The sequence below is a fragment of the Petromyzon marinus genome, chromosome 59 (genome assembly GCF_048934315.1).
Source record: "Petromyzon marinus isolate PM22_M1 ecotype Great Lakes invasive population chromosome 59, UKy_Petmar_22M1.pri1.0, whole genome shotgun sequence".
NCBI classification, from domain to species: Eukaryota; Metazoa; Chordata; class Hyperoartia; order Petromyzontiformes; family Petromyzontidae; genus Petromyzon; species Petromyzon marinus.
In genome coordinates, this window is record NC_133725.1 from 1,829,829 (window position 1) to 1,850,460 (window position 20,632).

The window sequence follows — 20,632 nt, forward strand, 5'->3', positions numbered from 1 at the left end:
GAGAGAGACTCACAGAGAGACTCACAGAGAGAGAGACTCACAGAGAGGCTCACAGAGAGAGACTCACAGAGAGACTCACAGAGAGAGACTCACAGAGTGTCTCACAGAGAGAGACTCACAGAGAGAAAGCAGTCGAGAGGCTGAGGGATAGAGAGACTTACAGAGAGACTCACAGAGAGACTCACAGAGAGAGAGACTCACAGAGAGAGACAGAGAGAGAGAGACAGAGAGAGAGACTCAAAGAGAGAGACTCACAGAGAGAGACTCACAGAGGAGAGTGACTCACAGAGAGAGACTCACACAGAGAGACTCACAGAGATACTCACAGAGAGAAAGCAGTCGAGAACTGAGGGATAGAGAGAGTGAGAAAGAGACTCACAGAGAGACTCACAGAGAGAGACTTACAGAGAGACTCACAGAGAGAGACTCACAGAGAGACTCACAGAGAGAGACTCACAGAGTGTCTCACAGAGAGAGACTCACAGAGAGAAAGCAGTCGAGAGGCTGAGGGATAGAGAGACTTACAGAGAGACTCACAGAGAGACTCACAGAGAGAGAGAGACTCACAGAGAGAGACAGAGAGAGACTCACAGAGAGACTCAAAGAGAGAGACTCACAGAGAGAGACTCACAGAGAGAGACTCACAGAGAGAGACTCACAGAGAGAGACTCACAGAGAGAGACTTACAGAGAGAGAGACTCACAGAGAGAGACTCACAGAGAGAGTGTCTCACAGAGTGTCTCACAGAGAGAGACTCACAGAGAGACTCACAGAGAGAGACTCACAGAGAGACTCACAGAGAGAGACTCACAAAGAGAGACTCACAGAGAGAGACTCACAGAGAGAGAGGTGAGCACGGCACAAAGAATCCAGCCGATTCGCACGGTTGGCTACGTACGGTGCGAAAGAAGTTCTACATTACATATATTCAGAGAGAGAGAAAGTTGTCGGTAATTCTGGTAGTTTGGTGGAATATTCACACACGCACACACCTATATACATTCATACAAATACACACGCATACATCTCACACACACACAACAAAGATCCCCCGTGTAGCCTTAACAGGCTGTAGGGGCAAGTGCTGTTAGCGAGCAGCAGCTACGGAAGGCCGGCACTGAGGCACACGTGGGGGTGGGTGGCCAGCACCACGCCCGACCGCCTTTGTCTCCCCAGTGACGATGTTTACTACACACCGCACCAGGTTCTCATTTGAGGCTGAGTCGACCTAGGGGAGGCCCAGTACAGGTTCAGATAATCGTCACCGGTGTTGGTCGCGAGCGGGAATCGAACCCGGGTCGTCGGGTTCGTAGCGCAGCGTAGCGCTAACCGCTGCACCACCGCTCCCCATGCTCACACACACACAGATCTCACACACACATCCCATTCACTCACGTCCTCACATCACACACACGCGTTCGAGCACGCAGACTCACACACACACAGACCACACACATACGCACAACACACACACACAGCTCACAAACACATTCGCGGAGAGATCTCACACACACCCACGCATTCAAACGCACACACGCACAGACCACTCACACGCACACGATTACAAGGTTCTAACAGTCTAACTTACATACATATCACACACACGCACGCACATTTAAACTTACAGACAAAACTCACACATAGATCACACATACATACATACACACATCTTGCACGCACGCACAGACACCCATACTTAAACTTTACACACACAGAGAGACTTTACCCCTAGGGCTGCAGTAAGGAAATTCAACCACAGGTCTTCACTGTTAAACATTCAGCCAGAAGACAGCATCAGCGGCAGCAGCAGCATCAGCTCAGCAGCAGCAACATCAGCATCAGCTCAGCAGCAGCAACATCAGCATCAGCTCAGCAGCAGCAACAGCAGCATCAGCTCAGCAGCAGCAACATCAGCATCAGCTCAGCAGCAGCATCATCAGCATCAGCTCAGCAGCAGCAACATCAGCATCAGCTCAGCAGCAGCAGCATCAGCTCAGCAGCTTCAGCATCAGCTCAGCAGCAGCAACATCAGCATCAGCTCAGCAGCAGCAACATCATCATCAGCTCAGCAGCAGCAGCATCATCAGCTCAGCAGCAGCATCATCATCATCAGCTCAGCAACATCAGCATCAGCTCAGCAGCAGCTCAGCAACAGCATCATCAGCTCAGCAGCAGCATCAGCTCAGCAGCAGCATCATCATTAGCTCAGCAACATCATCATCAGCTCAGCAGCAGCAGCATCAGCTCAGCAGCAGCAGCAGCAGCAGCAGAATCAGTAGCAGCAACAGCAGCAGCAGAATCAGCATCAACAGCAGCAACATCATCATCAGCTCAGCAACAACAGCATCAGCAGCATCATCATCATCAGCAGCAGCAGCAGAAAACGAAAGGCGACTGTCAAAAAGCTAGACCTCAAATCGCGTCTGTAGGGCGATGCTGAAGCCGTGCGTTACAAAATCTCATAGCCGTCCATCGGTTCCAAGTGAAGGTTCAATTTTCTAGCACGATTTAAAGTAAAGAAAGCCCCAGCGATAACGGCATCTTCTTGTGTGTCTTTGTAAACGTTATCAGTGGACTCGCTACAATGTTAATCTGATTTTTTAAAGTTTTTTTTTAAGTAAGTTGGGGTTTCTTTTTGTTTGAAACCCCAGCTAATTTGTTGCGCTCTCGATAATTTATTGGTAATTTCAGCTTGCTGCAGGGTTTTTTTTGTCTTTGTTACAATAAGCGTAATTTATTTTCTGGTCATTTTATATATTTTTTTTGTGGGTGGTGGGGATAGGGTGGGTGGCGGGTGGAGGAGATATAATTAATTAATTTTTGACCACAGCGTTTTGGAGCGGTTAGCGTGGTGGTGGCGGTGGTGGTGGTGGCGGTGGCGGTGGTGGTGGCGGTGGCGGTGGCCTAAGTGACCGCACAATACACCCCCCACTCCCACCCACCCCAAAAAAAAACCGATGAAATTCCCGATCAACTTCTGTGCGCAGGTAACGCCTCGATGATCCTAGATCGCGGCGTCTCTCTCAACTCTCGGTCGTTGTAATCCCTGCGGGTGACAACGGCCGAAAGTTCTAACAATCACCGACGAATCGCCCTTTGAATGTGGCGGTCAAAATCGACGTCTACTCGGTCATTTTAAGAATTCGACTTTAATTTTACAGACGCACCGGTTGGAAGCGAACGGGGTTGTTTGTTGTTGTTGTGAGCTATTTGGGTCGTCCGTTTGTTGTTTTGTTTTGAGAAGCGCCCGTGCGGGAAGCCGAACGTAAAGTGTGATGTTGCGCTAGCGTCTCAACGTTTTGTGATCGCAAAGTTTCGAACTCATCATCGCCGCTCGCGCCTGGAACGTTCGACACCCCGCGCGCGACACGCACTTGGGATAAATATTTTAGAATAAAATCGGAACGAACTGTTATCATTCGAGCGACAAATAACTCTCTCGCAACTGATTTTTTTTTAAAGTATTTTTTGGTTTTTTTTTACGAGAATCGGAAATTATTCACCACAATCGCATTTGCCCGCCTTAAACCGCTCCGTCTCTTTAACAAATTCGCCAGCACTTCTGTTTTCACGTCGGCCTTTTTATTTTTCCTCCACCACCCCCCCCCATCTCAAACCAACCTCAAATTCCGATTTTCTCAATCACCGCAGTCACCACCACCACCACAAAGTCCACCGCTGAACTGAACAATCCGCTAAGCTCGCTAGCTCTAAGCCCGACAGCGATCTGCGCTCCCACACACACACACATTGATTTCGTCTTGAATCGACATCATCCTGGAAAGGGAAATCAAGGTTATTATTATTAGTAGCAGTAGTATTCATCTTGGCTCAGATCTGGAACAATTTTTCATTTTAACTTTTTTCCAATATTTTTTTTTTTACTTCGTTCCATTTGAGCCGTCGATCTTCTCGCTCCACGAGGCGATCCCGAGCCCCCCGGGCCGCGCCCCGTGCAATGACCCCGCGCGTCCACCCCCGCTAACGCGCCGCTCCTCCTCGGGCCCTCAAGGCCGCCGCCTAATGGGCATCGGAGGCGGTCGCCCTTCATCCCGGGAGATTCAGGAGCCGCCACGATGGCGCCGCTAAAACGGTCTGCCACACCTCGTCGTCGTCTCGACTCGCCACCTCCTCCTCCTCCTCCTCCACCTCCTCCACCTCCTCCACCTCCTCCACCTCCACGTGGGCTCACGGCGCCGCGGCTTCCTCGTCGGCACCGCGCCGCTCCTCCGCGCCGCAGGTGAGGCCGCGATGGGAGACGACCTGGACGGTGATGAGGATGTTGGAGATGATGTTGATGGTGAGGATGTTGGAGATGATGTTGATGGTGAGGATGTTGGAGATGTTCATGTTGATGGTGATATTGATGATGAGGATGTTGGAGATGATGTTGATGATGAGGATGTTGGAGATGATGTTGATGATGATGGTGATATTGATGATGATGAGGATGTTGGAGATGATGTTGATGGTGAGGATGTTGGAGATGATGTTGATGATGAGGATGTTGGAGATGATGTTCATGTTGAAGGTGATATTGATGATGAGGATGTTGGAGATGAATGTTGATGATGAGGATGTTGGAGATGATGTTGATGATGAGGATGTTGGAGATGATGTTCATGTTGATGATGAGGATGTTGGAGATGATGTTGATGATGAGGATGTTGGAGATGATGTTGATGATGAGGATGTTGGAGATGATGTTGATGATGAGGATGTTGGAGATGATGTTCATGATGATGGTGATATTGATGTTGAGGATGTTGGAGATGATGTTGATGTTGATATTGATGATGAAGATGTTGGAGATGATGTTCATGTTGATGGTGATATTGATGATGAGGATGTTGGAGATGATGTTCATTTTGATGGTGATATCGATGATGAGGATGTTGGAGATGATGTTCATGTTGATGGCGATATTGATGATGAGGATGTTGGAGATGTTCATGTTGATTGTGATATCGATGATGAGGAAGTTTGAGATGATGTTAATGTTGATGGTGATATTGATGATGCGGATGTTGGAGATGATGTTGATCTTGATGGTGATATTGATGATGAGGATGTTGGAGATGATGTTGATGGTGATATTGATGATGAGGATGTTGGAGATGATGTTGATGTTGATGGTGATATTGATGATGAAGATGTTGGAGATGATGATGTTGATGGTGATATTGATGATGAGGATGTTGGAGATGATGTTGATGTTGATATTGATGATGAGGATGTTGGAGATTATGTTAATGTTGATGGTGATATTGATGATGAGGATGTTGATGTTGTTGATGTTGAGGATGTTGTTGTTGATAATGATGTTGTTGTTGGTGATGATGATGTTGATGAAGATGTTGCTGTGACTGATGCTGAGGATGTTGATGATGGCGATGATGATGTTGATGAAGATGTTTCTGTGACTGATGCTGACGATGTTGATGATGGCGATGATGCTGTTGATGAAGATGTTTCCGTGACTGATGCTGAGGATGTTGATGATGGCGATGATGCTGTTGATGAAACGGCATCGTCCGTGATCCGTGTCGTTCAGCATTGTAGCTCGTGTTCTTCGATGACGCGGTGGCAGTGACACATTCAGTCGACTTGTCATTGCTCGAGTTGTTATCATCACCATCAGCAGCAATCATCAGCAGCAATCATCATCAGCAGTCAACACCATCAGCAGCAATCATCAGCAGCAGCAAGCATCAGCAGCAGCAGTCATCCGCAGCAGCTGTCATCAGCAGCAGTCATCATCAGCAGCAGCAATCATCAGCAGCAGTCATCACCATCATCAGCAGTCATCATCATCATCATCAACAGTCATCATCGTCAGCAGTCATCATCACCATCATCAGCAGTCATCATCATCAACAGTTATCATCAGCAGCAGCAATCATCATCAGCAGTCAACACCATCAGCAGCAATCATCAGCAGCAGCAATCATCAGCAGCAGCAGTCATCAGCAGCAGCTGTCATCAGCAGCAGTCATCAGCAGCAATCATCGTCAGCAGTCATCACCATCATCAGCAGTCATCATCATCAACAGTCATCATCGTCAGCAGTCATCATCATCAGCAGTCATCATCATCATCAGCAGCAGTCATCATCATCAGCAGCAGTCATCATCATCAGCAGTCATCATCATCATCAATAGTCATCATCATCAGCAGTCATCATCATCATCAACAGTCATCATCATCAGCAGTCATCATCATCATCAGCCATCATCATCAGCAGCATTTGCAGTATCTTCGTCTCGTGTCTGTGCCCAAAAAAATGTCGGGGTTTTATTTTTTCTTGAGGTTTAAAACCAATCGGTTTAACTTACGTAAATGAATGAATGATTGAGTCGTTCACGAACGATGATGAAAGAGTTGTGCACATTCATTAAATGGGTTACATAAATCTATGCGCTGCGCGAATGAATGAGTTGGGTTCACGAATGAATGAGTTTGCGTTGTGTGGGCGAATGGATGAATGAATCAATTTGCCGCAACGTGATAGACATTGCGGAACGATGCGATGATGAATGACAGTCGAAACAACGGTGCGGGTTTACTCGAATCTACACCACCAGCACCACCAGCACCACCACCACCAGCACCACCACCAGCACCACCACCACCAGCACCACCAGCACCACCACCAGCAGCACCACCACCAGCACCACCAGCACCAGCACCACCAGCACCACCAGCACCACCAGCACTACCACCAGCACCACCACCAGTACCACCACCACCAGCACCACCACCAGAACCACCACTACCAGCACCACCACCAGCACCACCACCAGTACCACCAGCACCACCACCACCACCAGCACCACCACCACCAGCACCACCACCAGCACCACCAGCACCACCACCAGCACCACCACCACCAGCACCACCACCAGCACCACCACCTGGCTGCTGAGGAGCAGCAATGCAATGATATTTAGAAACTAAACTATTTCAAACTAATTATTTTTACTTAACCAGGTAAGGCCTCACTGAGCTACGTAGCTCTTATTCAGAAGCGACCCGCCCATCACAGATGAATGCTCAACGAAGTGGCCGTTATCGTCATCATCATCATCGTCCGGAAATCGATACCGTCCAAATGATCTAAACGCGTGATGTTGATTCTAAATGTGGAGGGGAAAGCCGGACGACCCGGAGAAAAAATCCACGCGACCACGGGGAGACACAGAGAGAGAGATGGTCGGGATCGAACCCACGATCTCCTGTACACAGGGCGAAGTAGTTAACATCTCATAGCCACCGTGATAAACGGGAGATCCAAAGGCTACGGGCAGAACCTCGCCGGGGTTGGGGGCCACGTGTCGGTCACTCCCGGGTTCTGCGTTGCAACGCGCGGATTGTTGAATCCATCTGTGCGTGCGCCGTCGAATGACGCCGTCCCGCGGAGCGGCGGGCGACGAAGGGGAGGGCTTTCGAAGTGAGACGTTCACGGTTTTAATTTTGGTTTCCCTCCCTCTCACAGTCGCCCTTTCTTTCCCTGCATGGACCCCATCATCTGTTTATACATTAAAAAAATAAATTATTCTGGCGGGCTACGGCCAGACTTTGGCTGAACGCAAGACTCCGTACGCTGCCAAAGAATGCGTAAGATGCAATTTTACTGTACGCGATCTCCTTGCCAATTGGGAGCTTTGCGAAATAAAAAAAAAATTCAGGAGGAAAAAAAAACGGCATCAGCCGTCTTCGACGAATGTGGCGGAATGAGTGACGAGGGAAGGGGTCCTCGCTGCAGAATCGTGATGATAATCGTGTCGATAATCGTGATGATAATCGTGATAATCGTGACGATAATCGTGACGATAATCGTGACGATAATCGTGATAATAATCGTGATGATAATCGTGACGATAATCGTGACGATAATCGTGATGATAATCGTGATGATAGTCGTGATGATACTCGTGATGATAATCGTGACGATAATCGTCACGATAATCGTGACGATAATCGTGACAATAATCGTTATAATAAACGTGACGATAATCGTGATGATAATCGTGATGATAATCGTGATGAAAAAAATAACACAATAAAATTCTCACGACGTTTCGGCCACAACACAAGCGGCCTTCATCAGGTGAAGGGACGAGACTGTCTGGAGGACAGCGCTGGAGCGAACAAAGCCACGCTCAGATCACGACATTTAAGCCTCAACTTTAGCACCACGGATAGCTACGGGCCCCGTTCAGACGGACGAGTTCATCCATGGTCGGAACGGAGGAGGGGTTAATATTTACTGTAACTACGACAGCCCGTCATTAAGAGGGAAATGGTCGATAAGCGAACATATTGGGCTTTATGGAAGCACTACACTACTATACACTACACTACTATACACATCTACACTATACACTACACTATACACTACACTATACACTACTATACACTACTACACTATACACTACACTATACACTACACTATACACTACTATACACTACTACACTATACACTACACTATACACTACACTACTATACACACTATACACTACTAGACACTACACTATACACTACACTATACACTACTATACACTACTATACACTACTACACTATACACTACACTATACACTACTATACACTACTACACTATACACTACACTACTATACACTACTATACACACTATACACTACTAGACACTACACTATACACTACACTATACACTACTATACACTACTACACTATACACTACACTATACACTACACTACTATACACTACACTATACACTACTAGACACTACACTATACACTACTATACACTACTACACTATACACTACACTACACTACTATACACACTATACACTACTATACACTACACTATACACTACTATACACTACTACACTATACACTACACTATACACTACTATACACTACACTATACACTACTAGACACTACACTATACACTACTAGACACTACACTATACACTACTATACACTACTACACTAGACACTACACTATACACTACACTATACACTACTAGACACTACACTATACACTACACTATACACTACGATACACTACTACACTATACACTACACTATACACTACACTATACACTACACTATACACTACACCATACACTACTATACACTACTACACTATACACTACACTATACACTACGATACACTACTACACTATACACTACACTATACACTACACTACTATACACACTATACACTACTAGACACTACACTATACACTACACTATACACTACTATACACTACTACACTATACACTACTATACACTATACACTACACTACTATACACTACACTATACACTACTAGACACTACACTATACACTACACCATACACTACTATACACTACTACACTATACACTACACTATACACTACTATACACTACTACACTATACACTACACTATACACTACACTACTATACACACTATACACTACTAGACACTACACTATACACTACACTATACACTACACTATACACTACTATACACTACTACACTATACACTACTATACACTATACACTACACTACTATACACTACACTATACACTACTAGACACTACACTATACACTACACCATACACTACTACACTATACACTACACTATACACTACACTATACACTACTATACACTACTACACTATACACTACTATACACTATACACTACACTACTATACACTACACTATACACTACTAGACACTACACTATACACTACACCATACACTACTACACTATACACTACACCATACACTACTACACTATACACTACACTATACACTACACTATACACTACTATACACTACTACACTATACACTACTATACACTATACACTACACTACTATACACTACACTATACACTACTAGACACTACACTATACACTACACCATACACTACTACACTATACACTACACTATACACTACACTATACACTACGATACACTACTACACTATACACTACACTATACACTACACTATACACAGACTCCTAGCTATTCCTGAAGGAATTCCCGGTCGTTCCCAGGCCCGCCGAGCGACATCGTCCCACCAGCAGCAAGCCCTGGGGCCGGCCCTGGGGCTTCTTTGCCCAGTGGGAGCTGCCGCCCGGTAGAGTCCCACGGGGGGTCTACCGGGGGTGGGGGCATCCTTACCGGGTGCCCGAACCACCTCGACTGGGCTCCTCTCAATCGACGAAATGTTCCTTTGGCGAGCAATGCAACAAATCTGCCGCCGCTGGGTGGTGCGTCACGTGAGCACCGCGTAGCCACGACTCGCGGCGATCACGTGACCGCTCGCGGCGATCACGTGACCGCCCGCGTGGCCGCTCGGGGGTGATCACGTGACCGCTCACGTGGCCGCTGGCGGCGATCACGTGGCCGCTGGCGGCGATCACGTGGCCGCTGGCGGCGATCACGTGGCCGCTGGCGGCGATCACGTGGGCAGGGCAAGCCGCCACTTTTGCCGATGGCTTGCGGCCTCGTTTGATTACGTCGTTCGCTTGGCCCGGGTGGACGGGTGGCAGTGGGAGGGGGTGGGAGGGCGTTCTTTGTACTTTGTAAGCTGTCATTATTGTGCCAGTGTCACTAAAATTGGGTCTGCCCTGGTGTGCGCGCTTGTAGGGGGGCGGCAGCGTAGCTGTCAGCGCTACGCTGCGGTGAAAACCCGGCGGCCTGAACTCGATTCCCGACACCGGTGACGATTATCTGAACCGGTCATGGGCCTCTCCGGGGTCGACTGAGCCTCAAATGAGTTACCTGATGCGGTGTGTAAGAACATCGCCACTGTTGGAGACAAAGGCGTCCGGGGCATGATGCTGGCCAGTAGCACCTATGAAGGCCGTGCCGACCTTCATAGGTGCTGCTCGCTAACAGCACTTGCCCCAACAGTCTGTTACAGGCCACACGGGGGATCTTTGTCTTTTGGGCAGCACATTTATTTTGAGCAACAGGAAGAGGAACACACGGAATGAGAGAACACACACGCACAGACTCATCACGCCGTTCAAACTGTGAACAAAAGTCTTGGCATTCATCCAGCGGTGGATTGACCACGGCTGGTGATGATGATGGTGATGATGTCTTGGGGAGGCATTCATCCAGCAGTGGATTGACCACGGCTGGTGATGATGACGGCGATGATGTCTTGGGGAGGTCTTCATCCAGCAGTGGATTGACCACGGCTTGTGATGATGGCGATGATGATGTCATGGGGAGGCATTTATCCAGCGGCGGATTGACCACGGCTGGTGATGATGATGGCGATGATGTCATGGGGAGGTCTTCATCCAGCGGTGGATTTACCACGGCTGGTGATGATGATGATGACGGTGGTGATGTCTTGGGGAGGCATTCATCCAGCAGTGGATTGACCACGGCTGGTGATGATGATGACGGCGATGATGTCTGGGGGAGGCATTCATCCAGCAGTGGATTGACCACGGCTGGTGATGATGATGACGGCGATGATGTCTGGGGGAGGCATTCATCCAGCAGTGGATTGACCACGGCTGGTGATGATGATGATGACGGCGGTGATGTCTGGGGGAGGCATTCATCCAGCAGTGGATTGACCACGGCTGGTGATGCTGATGGTGATGATGTCTGGGGGAGGCATTCATCCAGCAGTGGATTGACCACGGCTGGTGATGATGATGACGGCGATGATGTCTGGGGGAGGCATTCATCCAGCAGTGGATTGACCACGGGCTAACGCGCGGTCGCTTTTGCCCCTGCCGTGTCTCCGCAGCCACCTGGCGCCCGCCGGCCTCGTCGTGTTCATCGCCCTCGCCGGGAACCTCGTGCAGCGGTCCTTGGGAGGTGAGCGCGTCTGGGTTCACCGCCGGTCACGGGGCCGAGGTTCCGTGCACGTGCGGTGGGGCCAAGCTCGCAGGTCGCGCGCCTCGTCCCCAATGCGGACGAGCCTAGGGGCACCCCCAGTGGCAGCTGTCCCTGTGTGTTAGTCTGTGAGTAGGGGAGGCGATGTTGCTGCTGCTGCTGTGTGGTCTAGCCTAGGGGCACCCCCAGTGGCAGCTGTCCCCGTGTGTTAGCCTGTGAGTAGGGGGGAGCGATGGTGTTGCTGCTGTGTGGTCTAGCCTAGGGGCACTCCCAGTGGCAGCTGTCCCTGTGTGTGTTAGTCTGTCAGTAGGGGAGGCGATGTTGCTACTGTTGCTGCTATGAGGTCTAGCCTAGGGGCACCCCCAGTGGCAGCTGTCCCTGTGTGTGTTAGTCTGTCAGTAGGGGAGGCGATGTTGCTGCTGCTGCTGTGCGGTCTAGCCTAGGGGCACCCCCAGTGGCAGCTGTCCCTGTGTGTTAGTCTGTGAGTAGGGGGGAGCGATGGTGTTGCTGCTGTGTGGTCTAGCCTAGGGGGCACCCCCAGTGGCAGCTGTCCCCGTGTGTTAGTCTGTCAGTAGGGGAGGCGATGTTGCTGCTGCTGCTGTGTGGTCTAGCCTAGGGGCACCCCCAGTGGCAGCTGTCCCTGTGTGTTAGTCTGTCAGCAGGGGGGAGCGATGGTGTTGCTGCTACTCTGTGAAATGCCAAATTGAGTCATCTGCAATCAAGTTATATTTTTTAATGGGCTGATTTGGTGACCGTGACCCTGCTCACTTCGAGCGCCGTCATGGCACATCTCTCAGCTGCCCGTAAAGCGGATGGCGCGGAACGGTAATTGTTAACGGTTGTACACATCGTGTGCGGTGAACTTCTGTTGCACCGTACGCAGCCAACCGTGCTCAACGGAGTCTATGGGCAGTGTTAGTCTATGGGCAGTGTTGAGTCTATGGGTAGTGTTGAGTCTATGGGTAGTGTTGCGTTTATGGGCAGTGTTGAGTCTATGGTGCAGTGTTGAGTCTATGGGCAGTGTTGAGTCTATGGGCAGTGTTGAGTCTATGGGCAGTGTTGAGTCTATGGGCAGTGTTGAGTTTATGTGCGGTGTCGAGTCTATGGTGCAGTGTTGAGTCTATGGGAAGTGTTGAGTCTATGGGAAGTATTTACTCTATGGGCAGTGTTGTTAGCGAGCACCTGTTAAGGCCAGCTACTCATTTAAGGCTGAGTCGACCTAGGCGAGGCGCAGGACCGGTTCAGACAAATTGTCACCGGTTTTGGCCGTGGGCTTAAGTGGCTCGACCTGGGGGGAGGTCTTCGTCCAGCAGTGGATCCACCATGACCCGGTGATAACGGCTGGACGTGACCTTCAACAAGAGGAGCCTTCCGTTCTCCGCCAGATGGCGGTGTTTAGGTCGGGATCTCAACAATCGGCGTGTCACTGCGTCTCTGTGTGTGTGTGTGCGCTGCGCTTCGCAACTACGAAACCGGCGACCCGAGTTCGACTCCCGCTCACGGCCACCACGACCGGCGACGTGTATCTGGAACCGGTCCCTGGGGTACTCCCCCCCCCCTAGGTCGACTCAGCCTCAAATGAGTAGCTGGTGCGGTGTGTCATGAACGTTTCCGACTGAGGGAGACAAAGGCGGCCCCGGCGACACGGCCATTCGAACCGGTTCCTCGTGGGCCTCACTTTGGTCAACACACAAAGACAAAGATCCCCCGTGTAGCCTGTAACAGACTGTAGGGGCAAGTGCTGTTAGCGAGCAGCACCTATGAAGGCTGCCGGCACTGTGGCACACGAGGGGGTGGGTAGCCAGCACCACGCCCGGCCGCCTTTGTCTCCCCAGTGGCGATGTTTACACAGAGCACCAGGTACTCATTCGAGGCTGAGTCGACCTAGGGGAGGCCCAGGACCGGTTCAAATAATCGTCACAGGGTAGTGGTCGTGAGTTCGAATCGAACTCGGGTCGCCAGGTTCGTAGCGCAGCGTAGCGCTAACCGCTGCACCACCGCTCCCCGCTCGGCCACACACACACACAAAGACAAAGACCCCCCATATAGCCTTAACAGACTGTAGGGGCAAGTGCTGTTAGCGAGCACCTATGAAGGCCGGTAACAGTACACGAGGGGGTGGGTGGCCAGCACCACGCCCGACCGCCTTTGTCTCCCCAGTGGCGATGTTTACTACACACCGCACCAGGTTCTCATTTGAGGCTGAGTCGACCTAGGGGTGGCCCGGGACCGTTTCAGATAATCGTCCCCCCGGTGTTGGCCGTGAGCGGGAATCGAACCCGTGTCGCCGGGTTCGTGGCGCGGCGGCGCAGCGCTAACCGCTGCGCCGCCGCTCCCCGGGGGATACAAAGACGGCAGGGGCGACGCGGATCGGCAGCGCTGGCCCACGGGGTCCGTGGAGGCTCCGCTCGAGGTGGAGTGGAATCTCTCTTCTCGTGTGCCCCCTGTATTGTTACAACACATGTGGCAAACACATTGCACCACTGTATGCGATAGCCCGGGTTCGCTCTTTTAATTCTTCACGTCAGCTCCCCCCTCGCCCCGCGTGAGCGAGCGAGCGTGGTTTTAAATACAATATTAGCAATCATTTCGCTTTACGGTATCTGCTGCACATATGGCCGTATGGAGTTAATTATTGGGGAGGGGGGGGGGGGGAGAGCGTTTACACGCGGGCATCGTCATCACCCGCTTGTCCATCACCCCCTCCCGCCCCCCAGGATTGTTCACCACCCCCCCCCCCCCCAGGATTGTTCACCACCCCCTCCCAGGATTGTCCACCACCCCCCCTCCCAGGATTGTTCACCACCCCCCATAACCCCCCAGGATTGTCCACCACCCCTCCCCCCCAGGATTGTTCACCCCCCCCCCCCCAGGATTGTCCACCACCCCTCCCCCCCAGGATTGTTCACCACCCCCCCCCCCAGGATTGTCCACCACCCCCCCTCCCAGGATTGTTCACCACCCCCCCCCCCCACAACCCCTCCCAGGATTGTTCACCAGCTCCTCCTCCCCCCCCCTTGATCGGCGTTCGCTTTTCCCGGGGGGGGGGGGTGCTGGGGCTGGGGTGGCAGGCAGAGGCCACGTGACCTGGACACGTGACCTGGCCACGTCACTGCCTGGCCACAGTCACGTGTCGTCTTCTCGTCTGACAGCGGCAACGACGTTGCGTTTGGATCATTAAGCGAGGACAGGGAATGCAACGTTCTCACGATAACATCCTCACGTTAACACCCTCACGTTAACATCACGTTAACATCACGTTAACACCATCACGATAACACCCTCACGTTAACATCATCACGTTAACACCCTCACGTTACCACCCTCACGATAACACCCTCACGTTAACACCCTCACGTTAACACCCTCACGTTAACATCACGTTAACATCATCACGTTAACATCATCACGTTAACATCACGTTAACATCACGTTAACACCCTCACGTTAACATCACGTTAACACCCTCACGTTAACACCCTCGCATTAACATCACGTTAACACCCTCACGTTAACATCACGTTAACATCACATTAACACCCTCACGTTAACACCATCACGTTAACATCACGTTAACATCACGTTAACACCATCACGTTAACACCCTCACATTAAACCCTCACGTTAACACCCTCACGTTAACATCACGTTAACACCCTCACGTTAACACCCTCACGTTAACATCACGTTAACACCCTCGCGTTAACACCCTCACGTTAACACCCTCACGTCAACACCCTCACGTTAACATCACGTTAACATCGCGTTAACATCACCCTTACACCCTCACGTTAACATCACGTTAACACCCTCACGTTAACACCCTCACGTTAACACCATCACGTTAACATCACGTTAACATCACGTTAACACCCTCACGTTAACACCCTCACGTTAACATCACGCCAACACCCTCACGTTAACATCATGCTAATCTCTGACGTAAACATCACGCTAACACCCTCACGTTAACATCAAGCTAATACCCTCACGTTAACATCACGTTAACATCACGCTAATACCCTCACGTTAACATCACACAAACACCCTCACATTAACATCACGCTAACACGCTCACGTTAACAGCCTCACATTAACATCACGTTAACACCCTCACATTAACATCACGCTAACACCCTCACATTAACCTCACGCTAACACCTTCACATTAACCTCATGCTAACACCCTCACGTTAACATCGCGTTAACACCCTCACATTAACATCACGCTAATCCCGCACGTTAACATCACGCTAACACCCTCACATTAACTTCACGCTAACACCCTCACATTAACATCATGCTAACACCCTCACGTTAACATCACGCTAACACCCTCACATTAACATCATGCTAATCCCGCACGTTAACATCACGCTAACACCCTCACATTAACATCATGCTAATCCCTCACATTAACATCATGATAACACCCTCACATTAACATCACGCTAACACCCTCACGTTAACATAAACGCTAACATCCTCACGTTAACATCACGCTAACACCCTCACATTAACATCACGCTAACACCCTCACATTAACATCACGCTAATCCCGCACGTTAACATCACGCTAACCCCCTCACATTAACATCACGCTAACACCCTCACATTAACATCACACTAATCCCTCACATTAACATCATGCTAACACCCTCACGTTAACATCACGCTAACACCCTCACGTTAACATCACACTAACACCCTCGCATTAACATCACGCTAATCCCTCATATTAACATCATGCTAACACCCTCACATTAACATCATGCTAACACCCTCACATTAACATCATGCTAATCCCTCACATTAACATCACGCTAACACCCGCACATTAACATCACACTAATCCCTCACGTTAACATCACGCTAACACCCTCACATTAACATCACGCTAATCCCTCACATTAACATCATGCTAACACCCTCACATTAACATCATGCTAAGACCCTCACATTAACATCATGCTAATCCCTCATATTAACATCAGGCTAACACCCGCACATTAACATCACACTAATCCTTCACATTAACATCATGCTAACACAATCACATTAACATCACGCTAACACCCTCCCATTAACATCACGCTAACACCCTCACATTAACATCATGCTAACACCCTCACATTAACATCACGCTAATCCCGCACATTTACATCATGCTAACACCTTCATATTAACCTCACGCTAACACCATCACGTTAACATCACGCTAACACCCTCACGTTAACATCACGCTAATCCCTCACATTAACATCATGCTACCACCCTCACATTAACATCATGCTAATCCCTCACGATAACATCACGCTAACACCCTCACGTTAATATCACGCTAATCCCTCACATTAACATCATGCTAACACCCTCACATTAACATCATTCTAATCCCTCACATTAACATCACGCTAATCCCTCACATTAACATCACACTAACACCCTCACATTAACATCACACTCATCCCTCACATTAACATCATGCTAACACCCTCACATTAACATCACACTAATCCCTCACGTTAACATCACGCTAACACCCTCACGTTAACATCACGCTAATCCCTCACATTAACATCATGCTAATACCTCACATTAACATCATGCTAATCCCTCACATTAACATCATGCTCATCCCTCACATTAACATCACGATAATCCCTCACATGAACATCATGCAAATCCCTCACATTAACATCACGCTAACACCCTCACATTAACATCATGCTAATCCCTCAAATTAACATCACGCTAACACCCTCACATTAACATCATGCTAATCCCTCACATTAACATCATGATAATCCCTCACATTAACATCACGCTAACACCCTCACATTAACATCATGCTAATCCCTCACATTAACATCATCTAATCCCTCACGTTAACATCATGCTAACACCCTCACATTAACATCACGCTAACACCCTCACATTAACATCATGCTAATCCCTCACATTAACATCACGCTAACACCCTCACATTAACATCATGCTAACACCCTCACATTAACACCACGCTAACACCCTCACATTAACATCATGCTAATCCCTCACATTAGCATCATGCTAATCTCGTACATTAACATCACACTAATCCCTCACATTAACATCATGCTAATCCCTCACATTAACATCATGCTAATCCCTCACATTAACATCATGCAAATCCCTCACATTAACATCACGCTAACACCCTCACATTAACATCATGATAATCCCTCACATTAACATCACGCTAACACCCTCACATTAACATCATGCTAATCCCTCACATTAACATCACTCTAACACCCTCACATTAACATCATGCTAATCCCTCACATTAACATCATGCTAACACCCTCACATTAACATCACGCTAACACCCTCACATTAACATCATGCTAATCCCTCACATTAACATCACGCTAACACCCTCACATTAACATCACGCTAACACCCTCACATTAACATCATGCTAATCCCTCACATTAACATCATGCTAATCCCGTACATTAACATCATGCAAATCCCTCACATTAACATCACGCTAACACCCTCACATTAACATCATGATAATCCCTCACATTAACATCACGCTAACACCCTCACATTAACATCATGCTAATCCCTTACATTAACATCACACTAACACCCTTACATTAACATCATGCTAATCCCTCACATTAACATCATGCTAACACCCTCACATTAACACCACGCTAACACCCTCACATTAACATCATGCTAATCCCTCACATTAACATCATGCTAATCCCGTACATTAACATCACACTAATCCCTCACATTCACATCATGCTAATCCCTGACAATAACATCATGCTAATCCCTCACATTTACATAATGCAAATCCCTCACATTAACATCACGCTAATCCCTCACATTAACATTAACATCATGCAAATCCCTCACATTAACACCACGCTAACACCCTCACATTAACATCATGCAAATCCCTCACATTAACATCACACTACCACCCTCACATTAACATCACGCTAATTTCTCACGTTAACATCACACTAACACCCTCACATTAACATCACGCTAACACCCTCACATTAACATCATGCTAACACCCTCACATTAACACCACGCTAACACCCTCACATTAACATCATGCTAATCCCTCACATTAACATCACACTAACACCCTCACATTAACATCATGCTAATTTCTCACGTTAACACCACGCTAACACCCTCACATTAACATCACGCTAACACCCTCACAATAACATCATGCTAATCCCTCACATTGACATCACACTAACACCCTCACATTAACATCACGCTAACACCCTCACATTAACATCACGCTAACACCCTCACATTAACATCACGCTAATCCCTCACATTAACATTAACATCATGCAAATCCCTCACATTAACACCACGCTAACACCCTCACATTAACATCATGCAAATCCCTCACATTAACACCACGCTAACACCCTCACATTAACATCATGCTAATCCCTCACATTAACATCACACTACCACCCTCACATTAACATCACGCTAATTTCTCACGTTAACATCACACTAACACCCTCACATTAACATCACGCTAACACCCTCACATTAACATCATGCTAACACCCTCACATTAACACCACGCTAACACCCTCACATTAACATCATGCTAATCCCTCACATTAACATCACACTACCACCCTCACATTAACATCACGCTAATTTCTCACGTTAACATCACACTAACACCCTCACATTAACATCACGCTAACACCCTCACATTAACATCATGCTAACACCCTCACATTAACACCACGCTAACACCCTCACATTAACATCATGCTAATCCCTCACATTAACATCACACTAACACCCTCACATTAACATCACGCTAACACCCTCACAATAACATCATGCTAATCCCTCACATTGACATAACACTAACACCCTCACATTAACATCACGCTAACACCCTCACATTAACATCACGCTAACACCCTCACATTAACATCACGCTAATCCCTCACATTTACATAATGCAAATCCCTCACATTAACATCACGCTAATCCCTCACATTAACATTAACATCATGCAAATCCCTCACATTAACACCACGCTAACACCCTCACATTAACATCATGCAAATCCCTCACATTAACACCACGCTAACACCCTCACATTAACATCATGCTAATCCCTCACATTAACATCACACTACCACCCTCACATTAACATCACGCTAATTTCTCACGTTAACATCACACTAACACCCTCACATTAACATCACGCTAACACCCTCACATTAACATCATGCTAACACCCTCACATTAACACCACGCTAACACCCTCACATTAACATCATGCTAATCCCTCACATTAACATCACACTAACACCCTCACATTAACATCACGCTAATTTCTCACGTTAACACCACGCTAACACCCTCACATTAACATCACGCTAACACCCTCACAATAACATCATGCTAATCCCTCACATTGACATCACACTAACACCCTCACATTAACATCACGCTAACACCCTCACATTAACATCACGCTTATCCCTCACATTAACATCACGCTAATCCCTCACATTAACATCATGCTAATCCCTCACATTAACATCATGAGACGCACGATCTGGATCGGATGGGACACTCGTATACCCGTCCTATCGTGCAATGTAATCGTTTAATGGTACGGGCACGTGTCCGCTTTCGCCGATGCAACTCGCTGACCCCGTGCCTGTGCCGGAAACCTGCGAACAAAGAGCTTCACGGCTCATCGGGTTCCTCCCC

The 20,632-nt window shown here is 48.3% G+C and overlaps 1 protein-coding gene across 1 annotated transcript in view; it reads left to right on the top strand.

Moving 5' to 3' along the window:
- The first annotated feature begins 851 nt into the window (after positions 1-851).
- Positions 852-20,632, top strand: part of LOC116955462 (uncharacterized) — a 200,939-nt gene continuing 181,158 nt past the window's right edge. The window contains exons 1-2 of the mRNA XM_076052996.1: positions 852-4,240; positions 11,760-11,830. Coding sequence (XP_075909111.1) covers positions 4,077-4,240; positions 11,760-11,830 — 235 coding nt within the window. The 5' untranslated portion in view covers positions 852-4,076. The remainder of the gene's footprint in view (positions 4,241-11,759; positions 11,831-20,632) is intronic.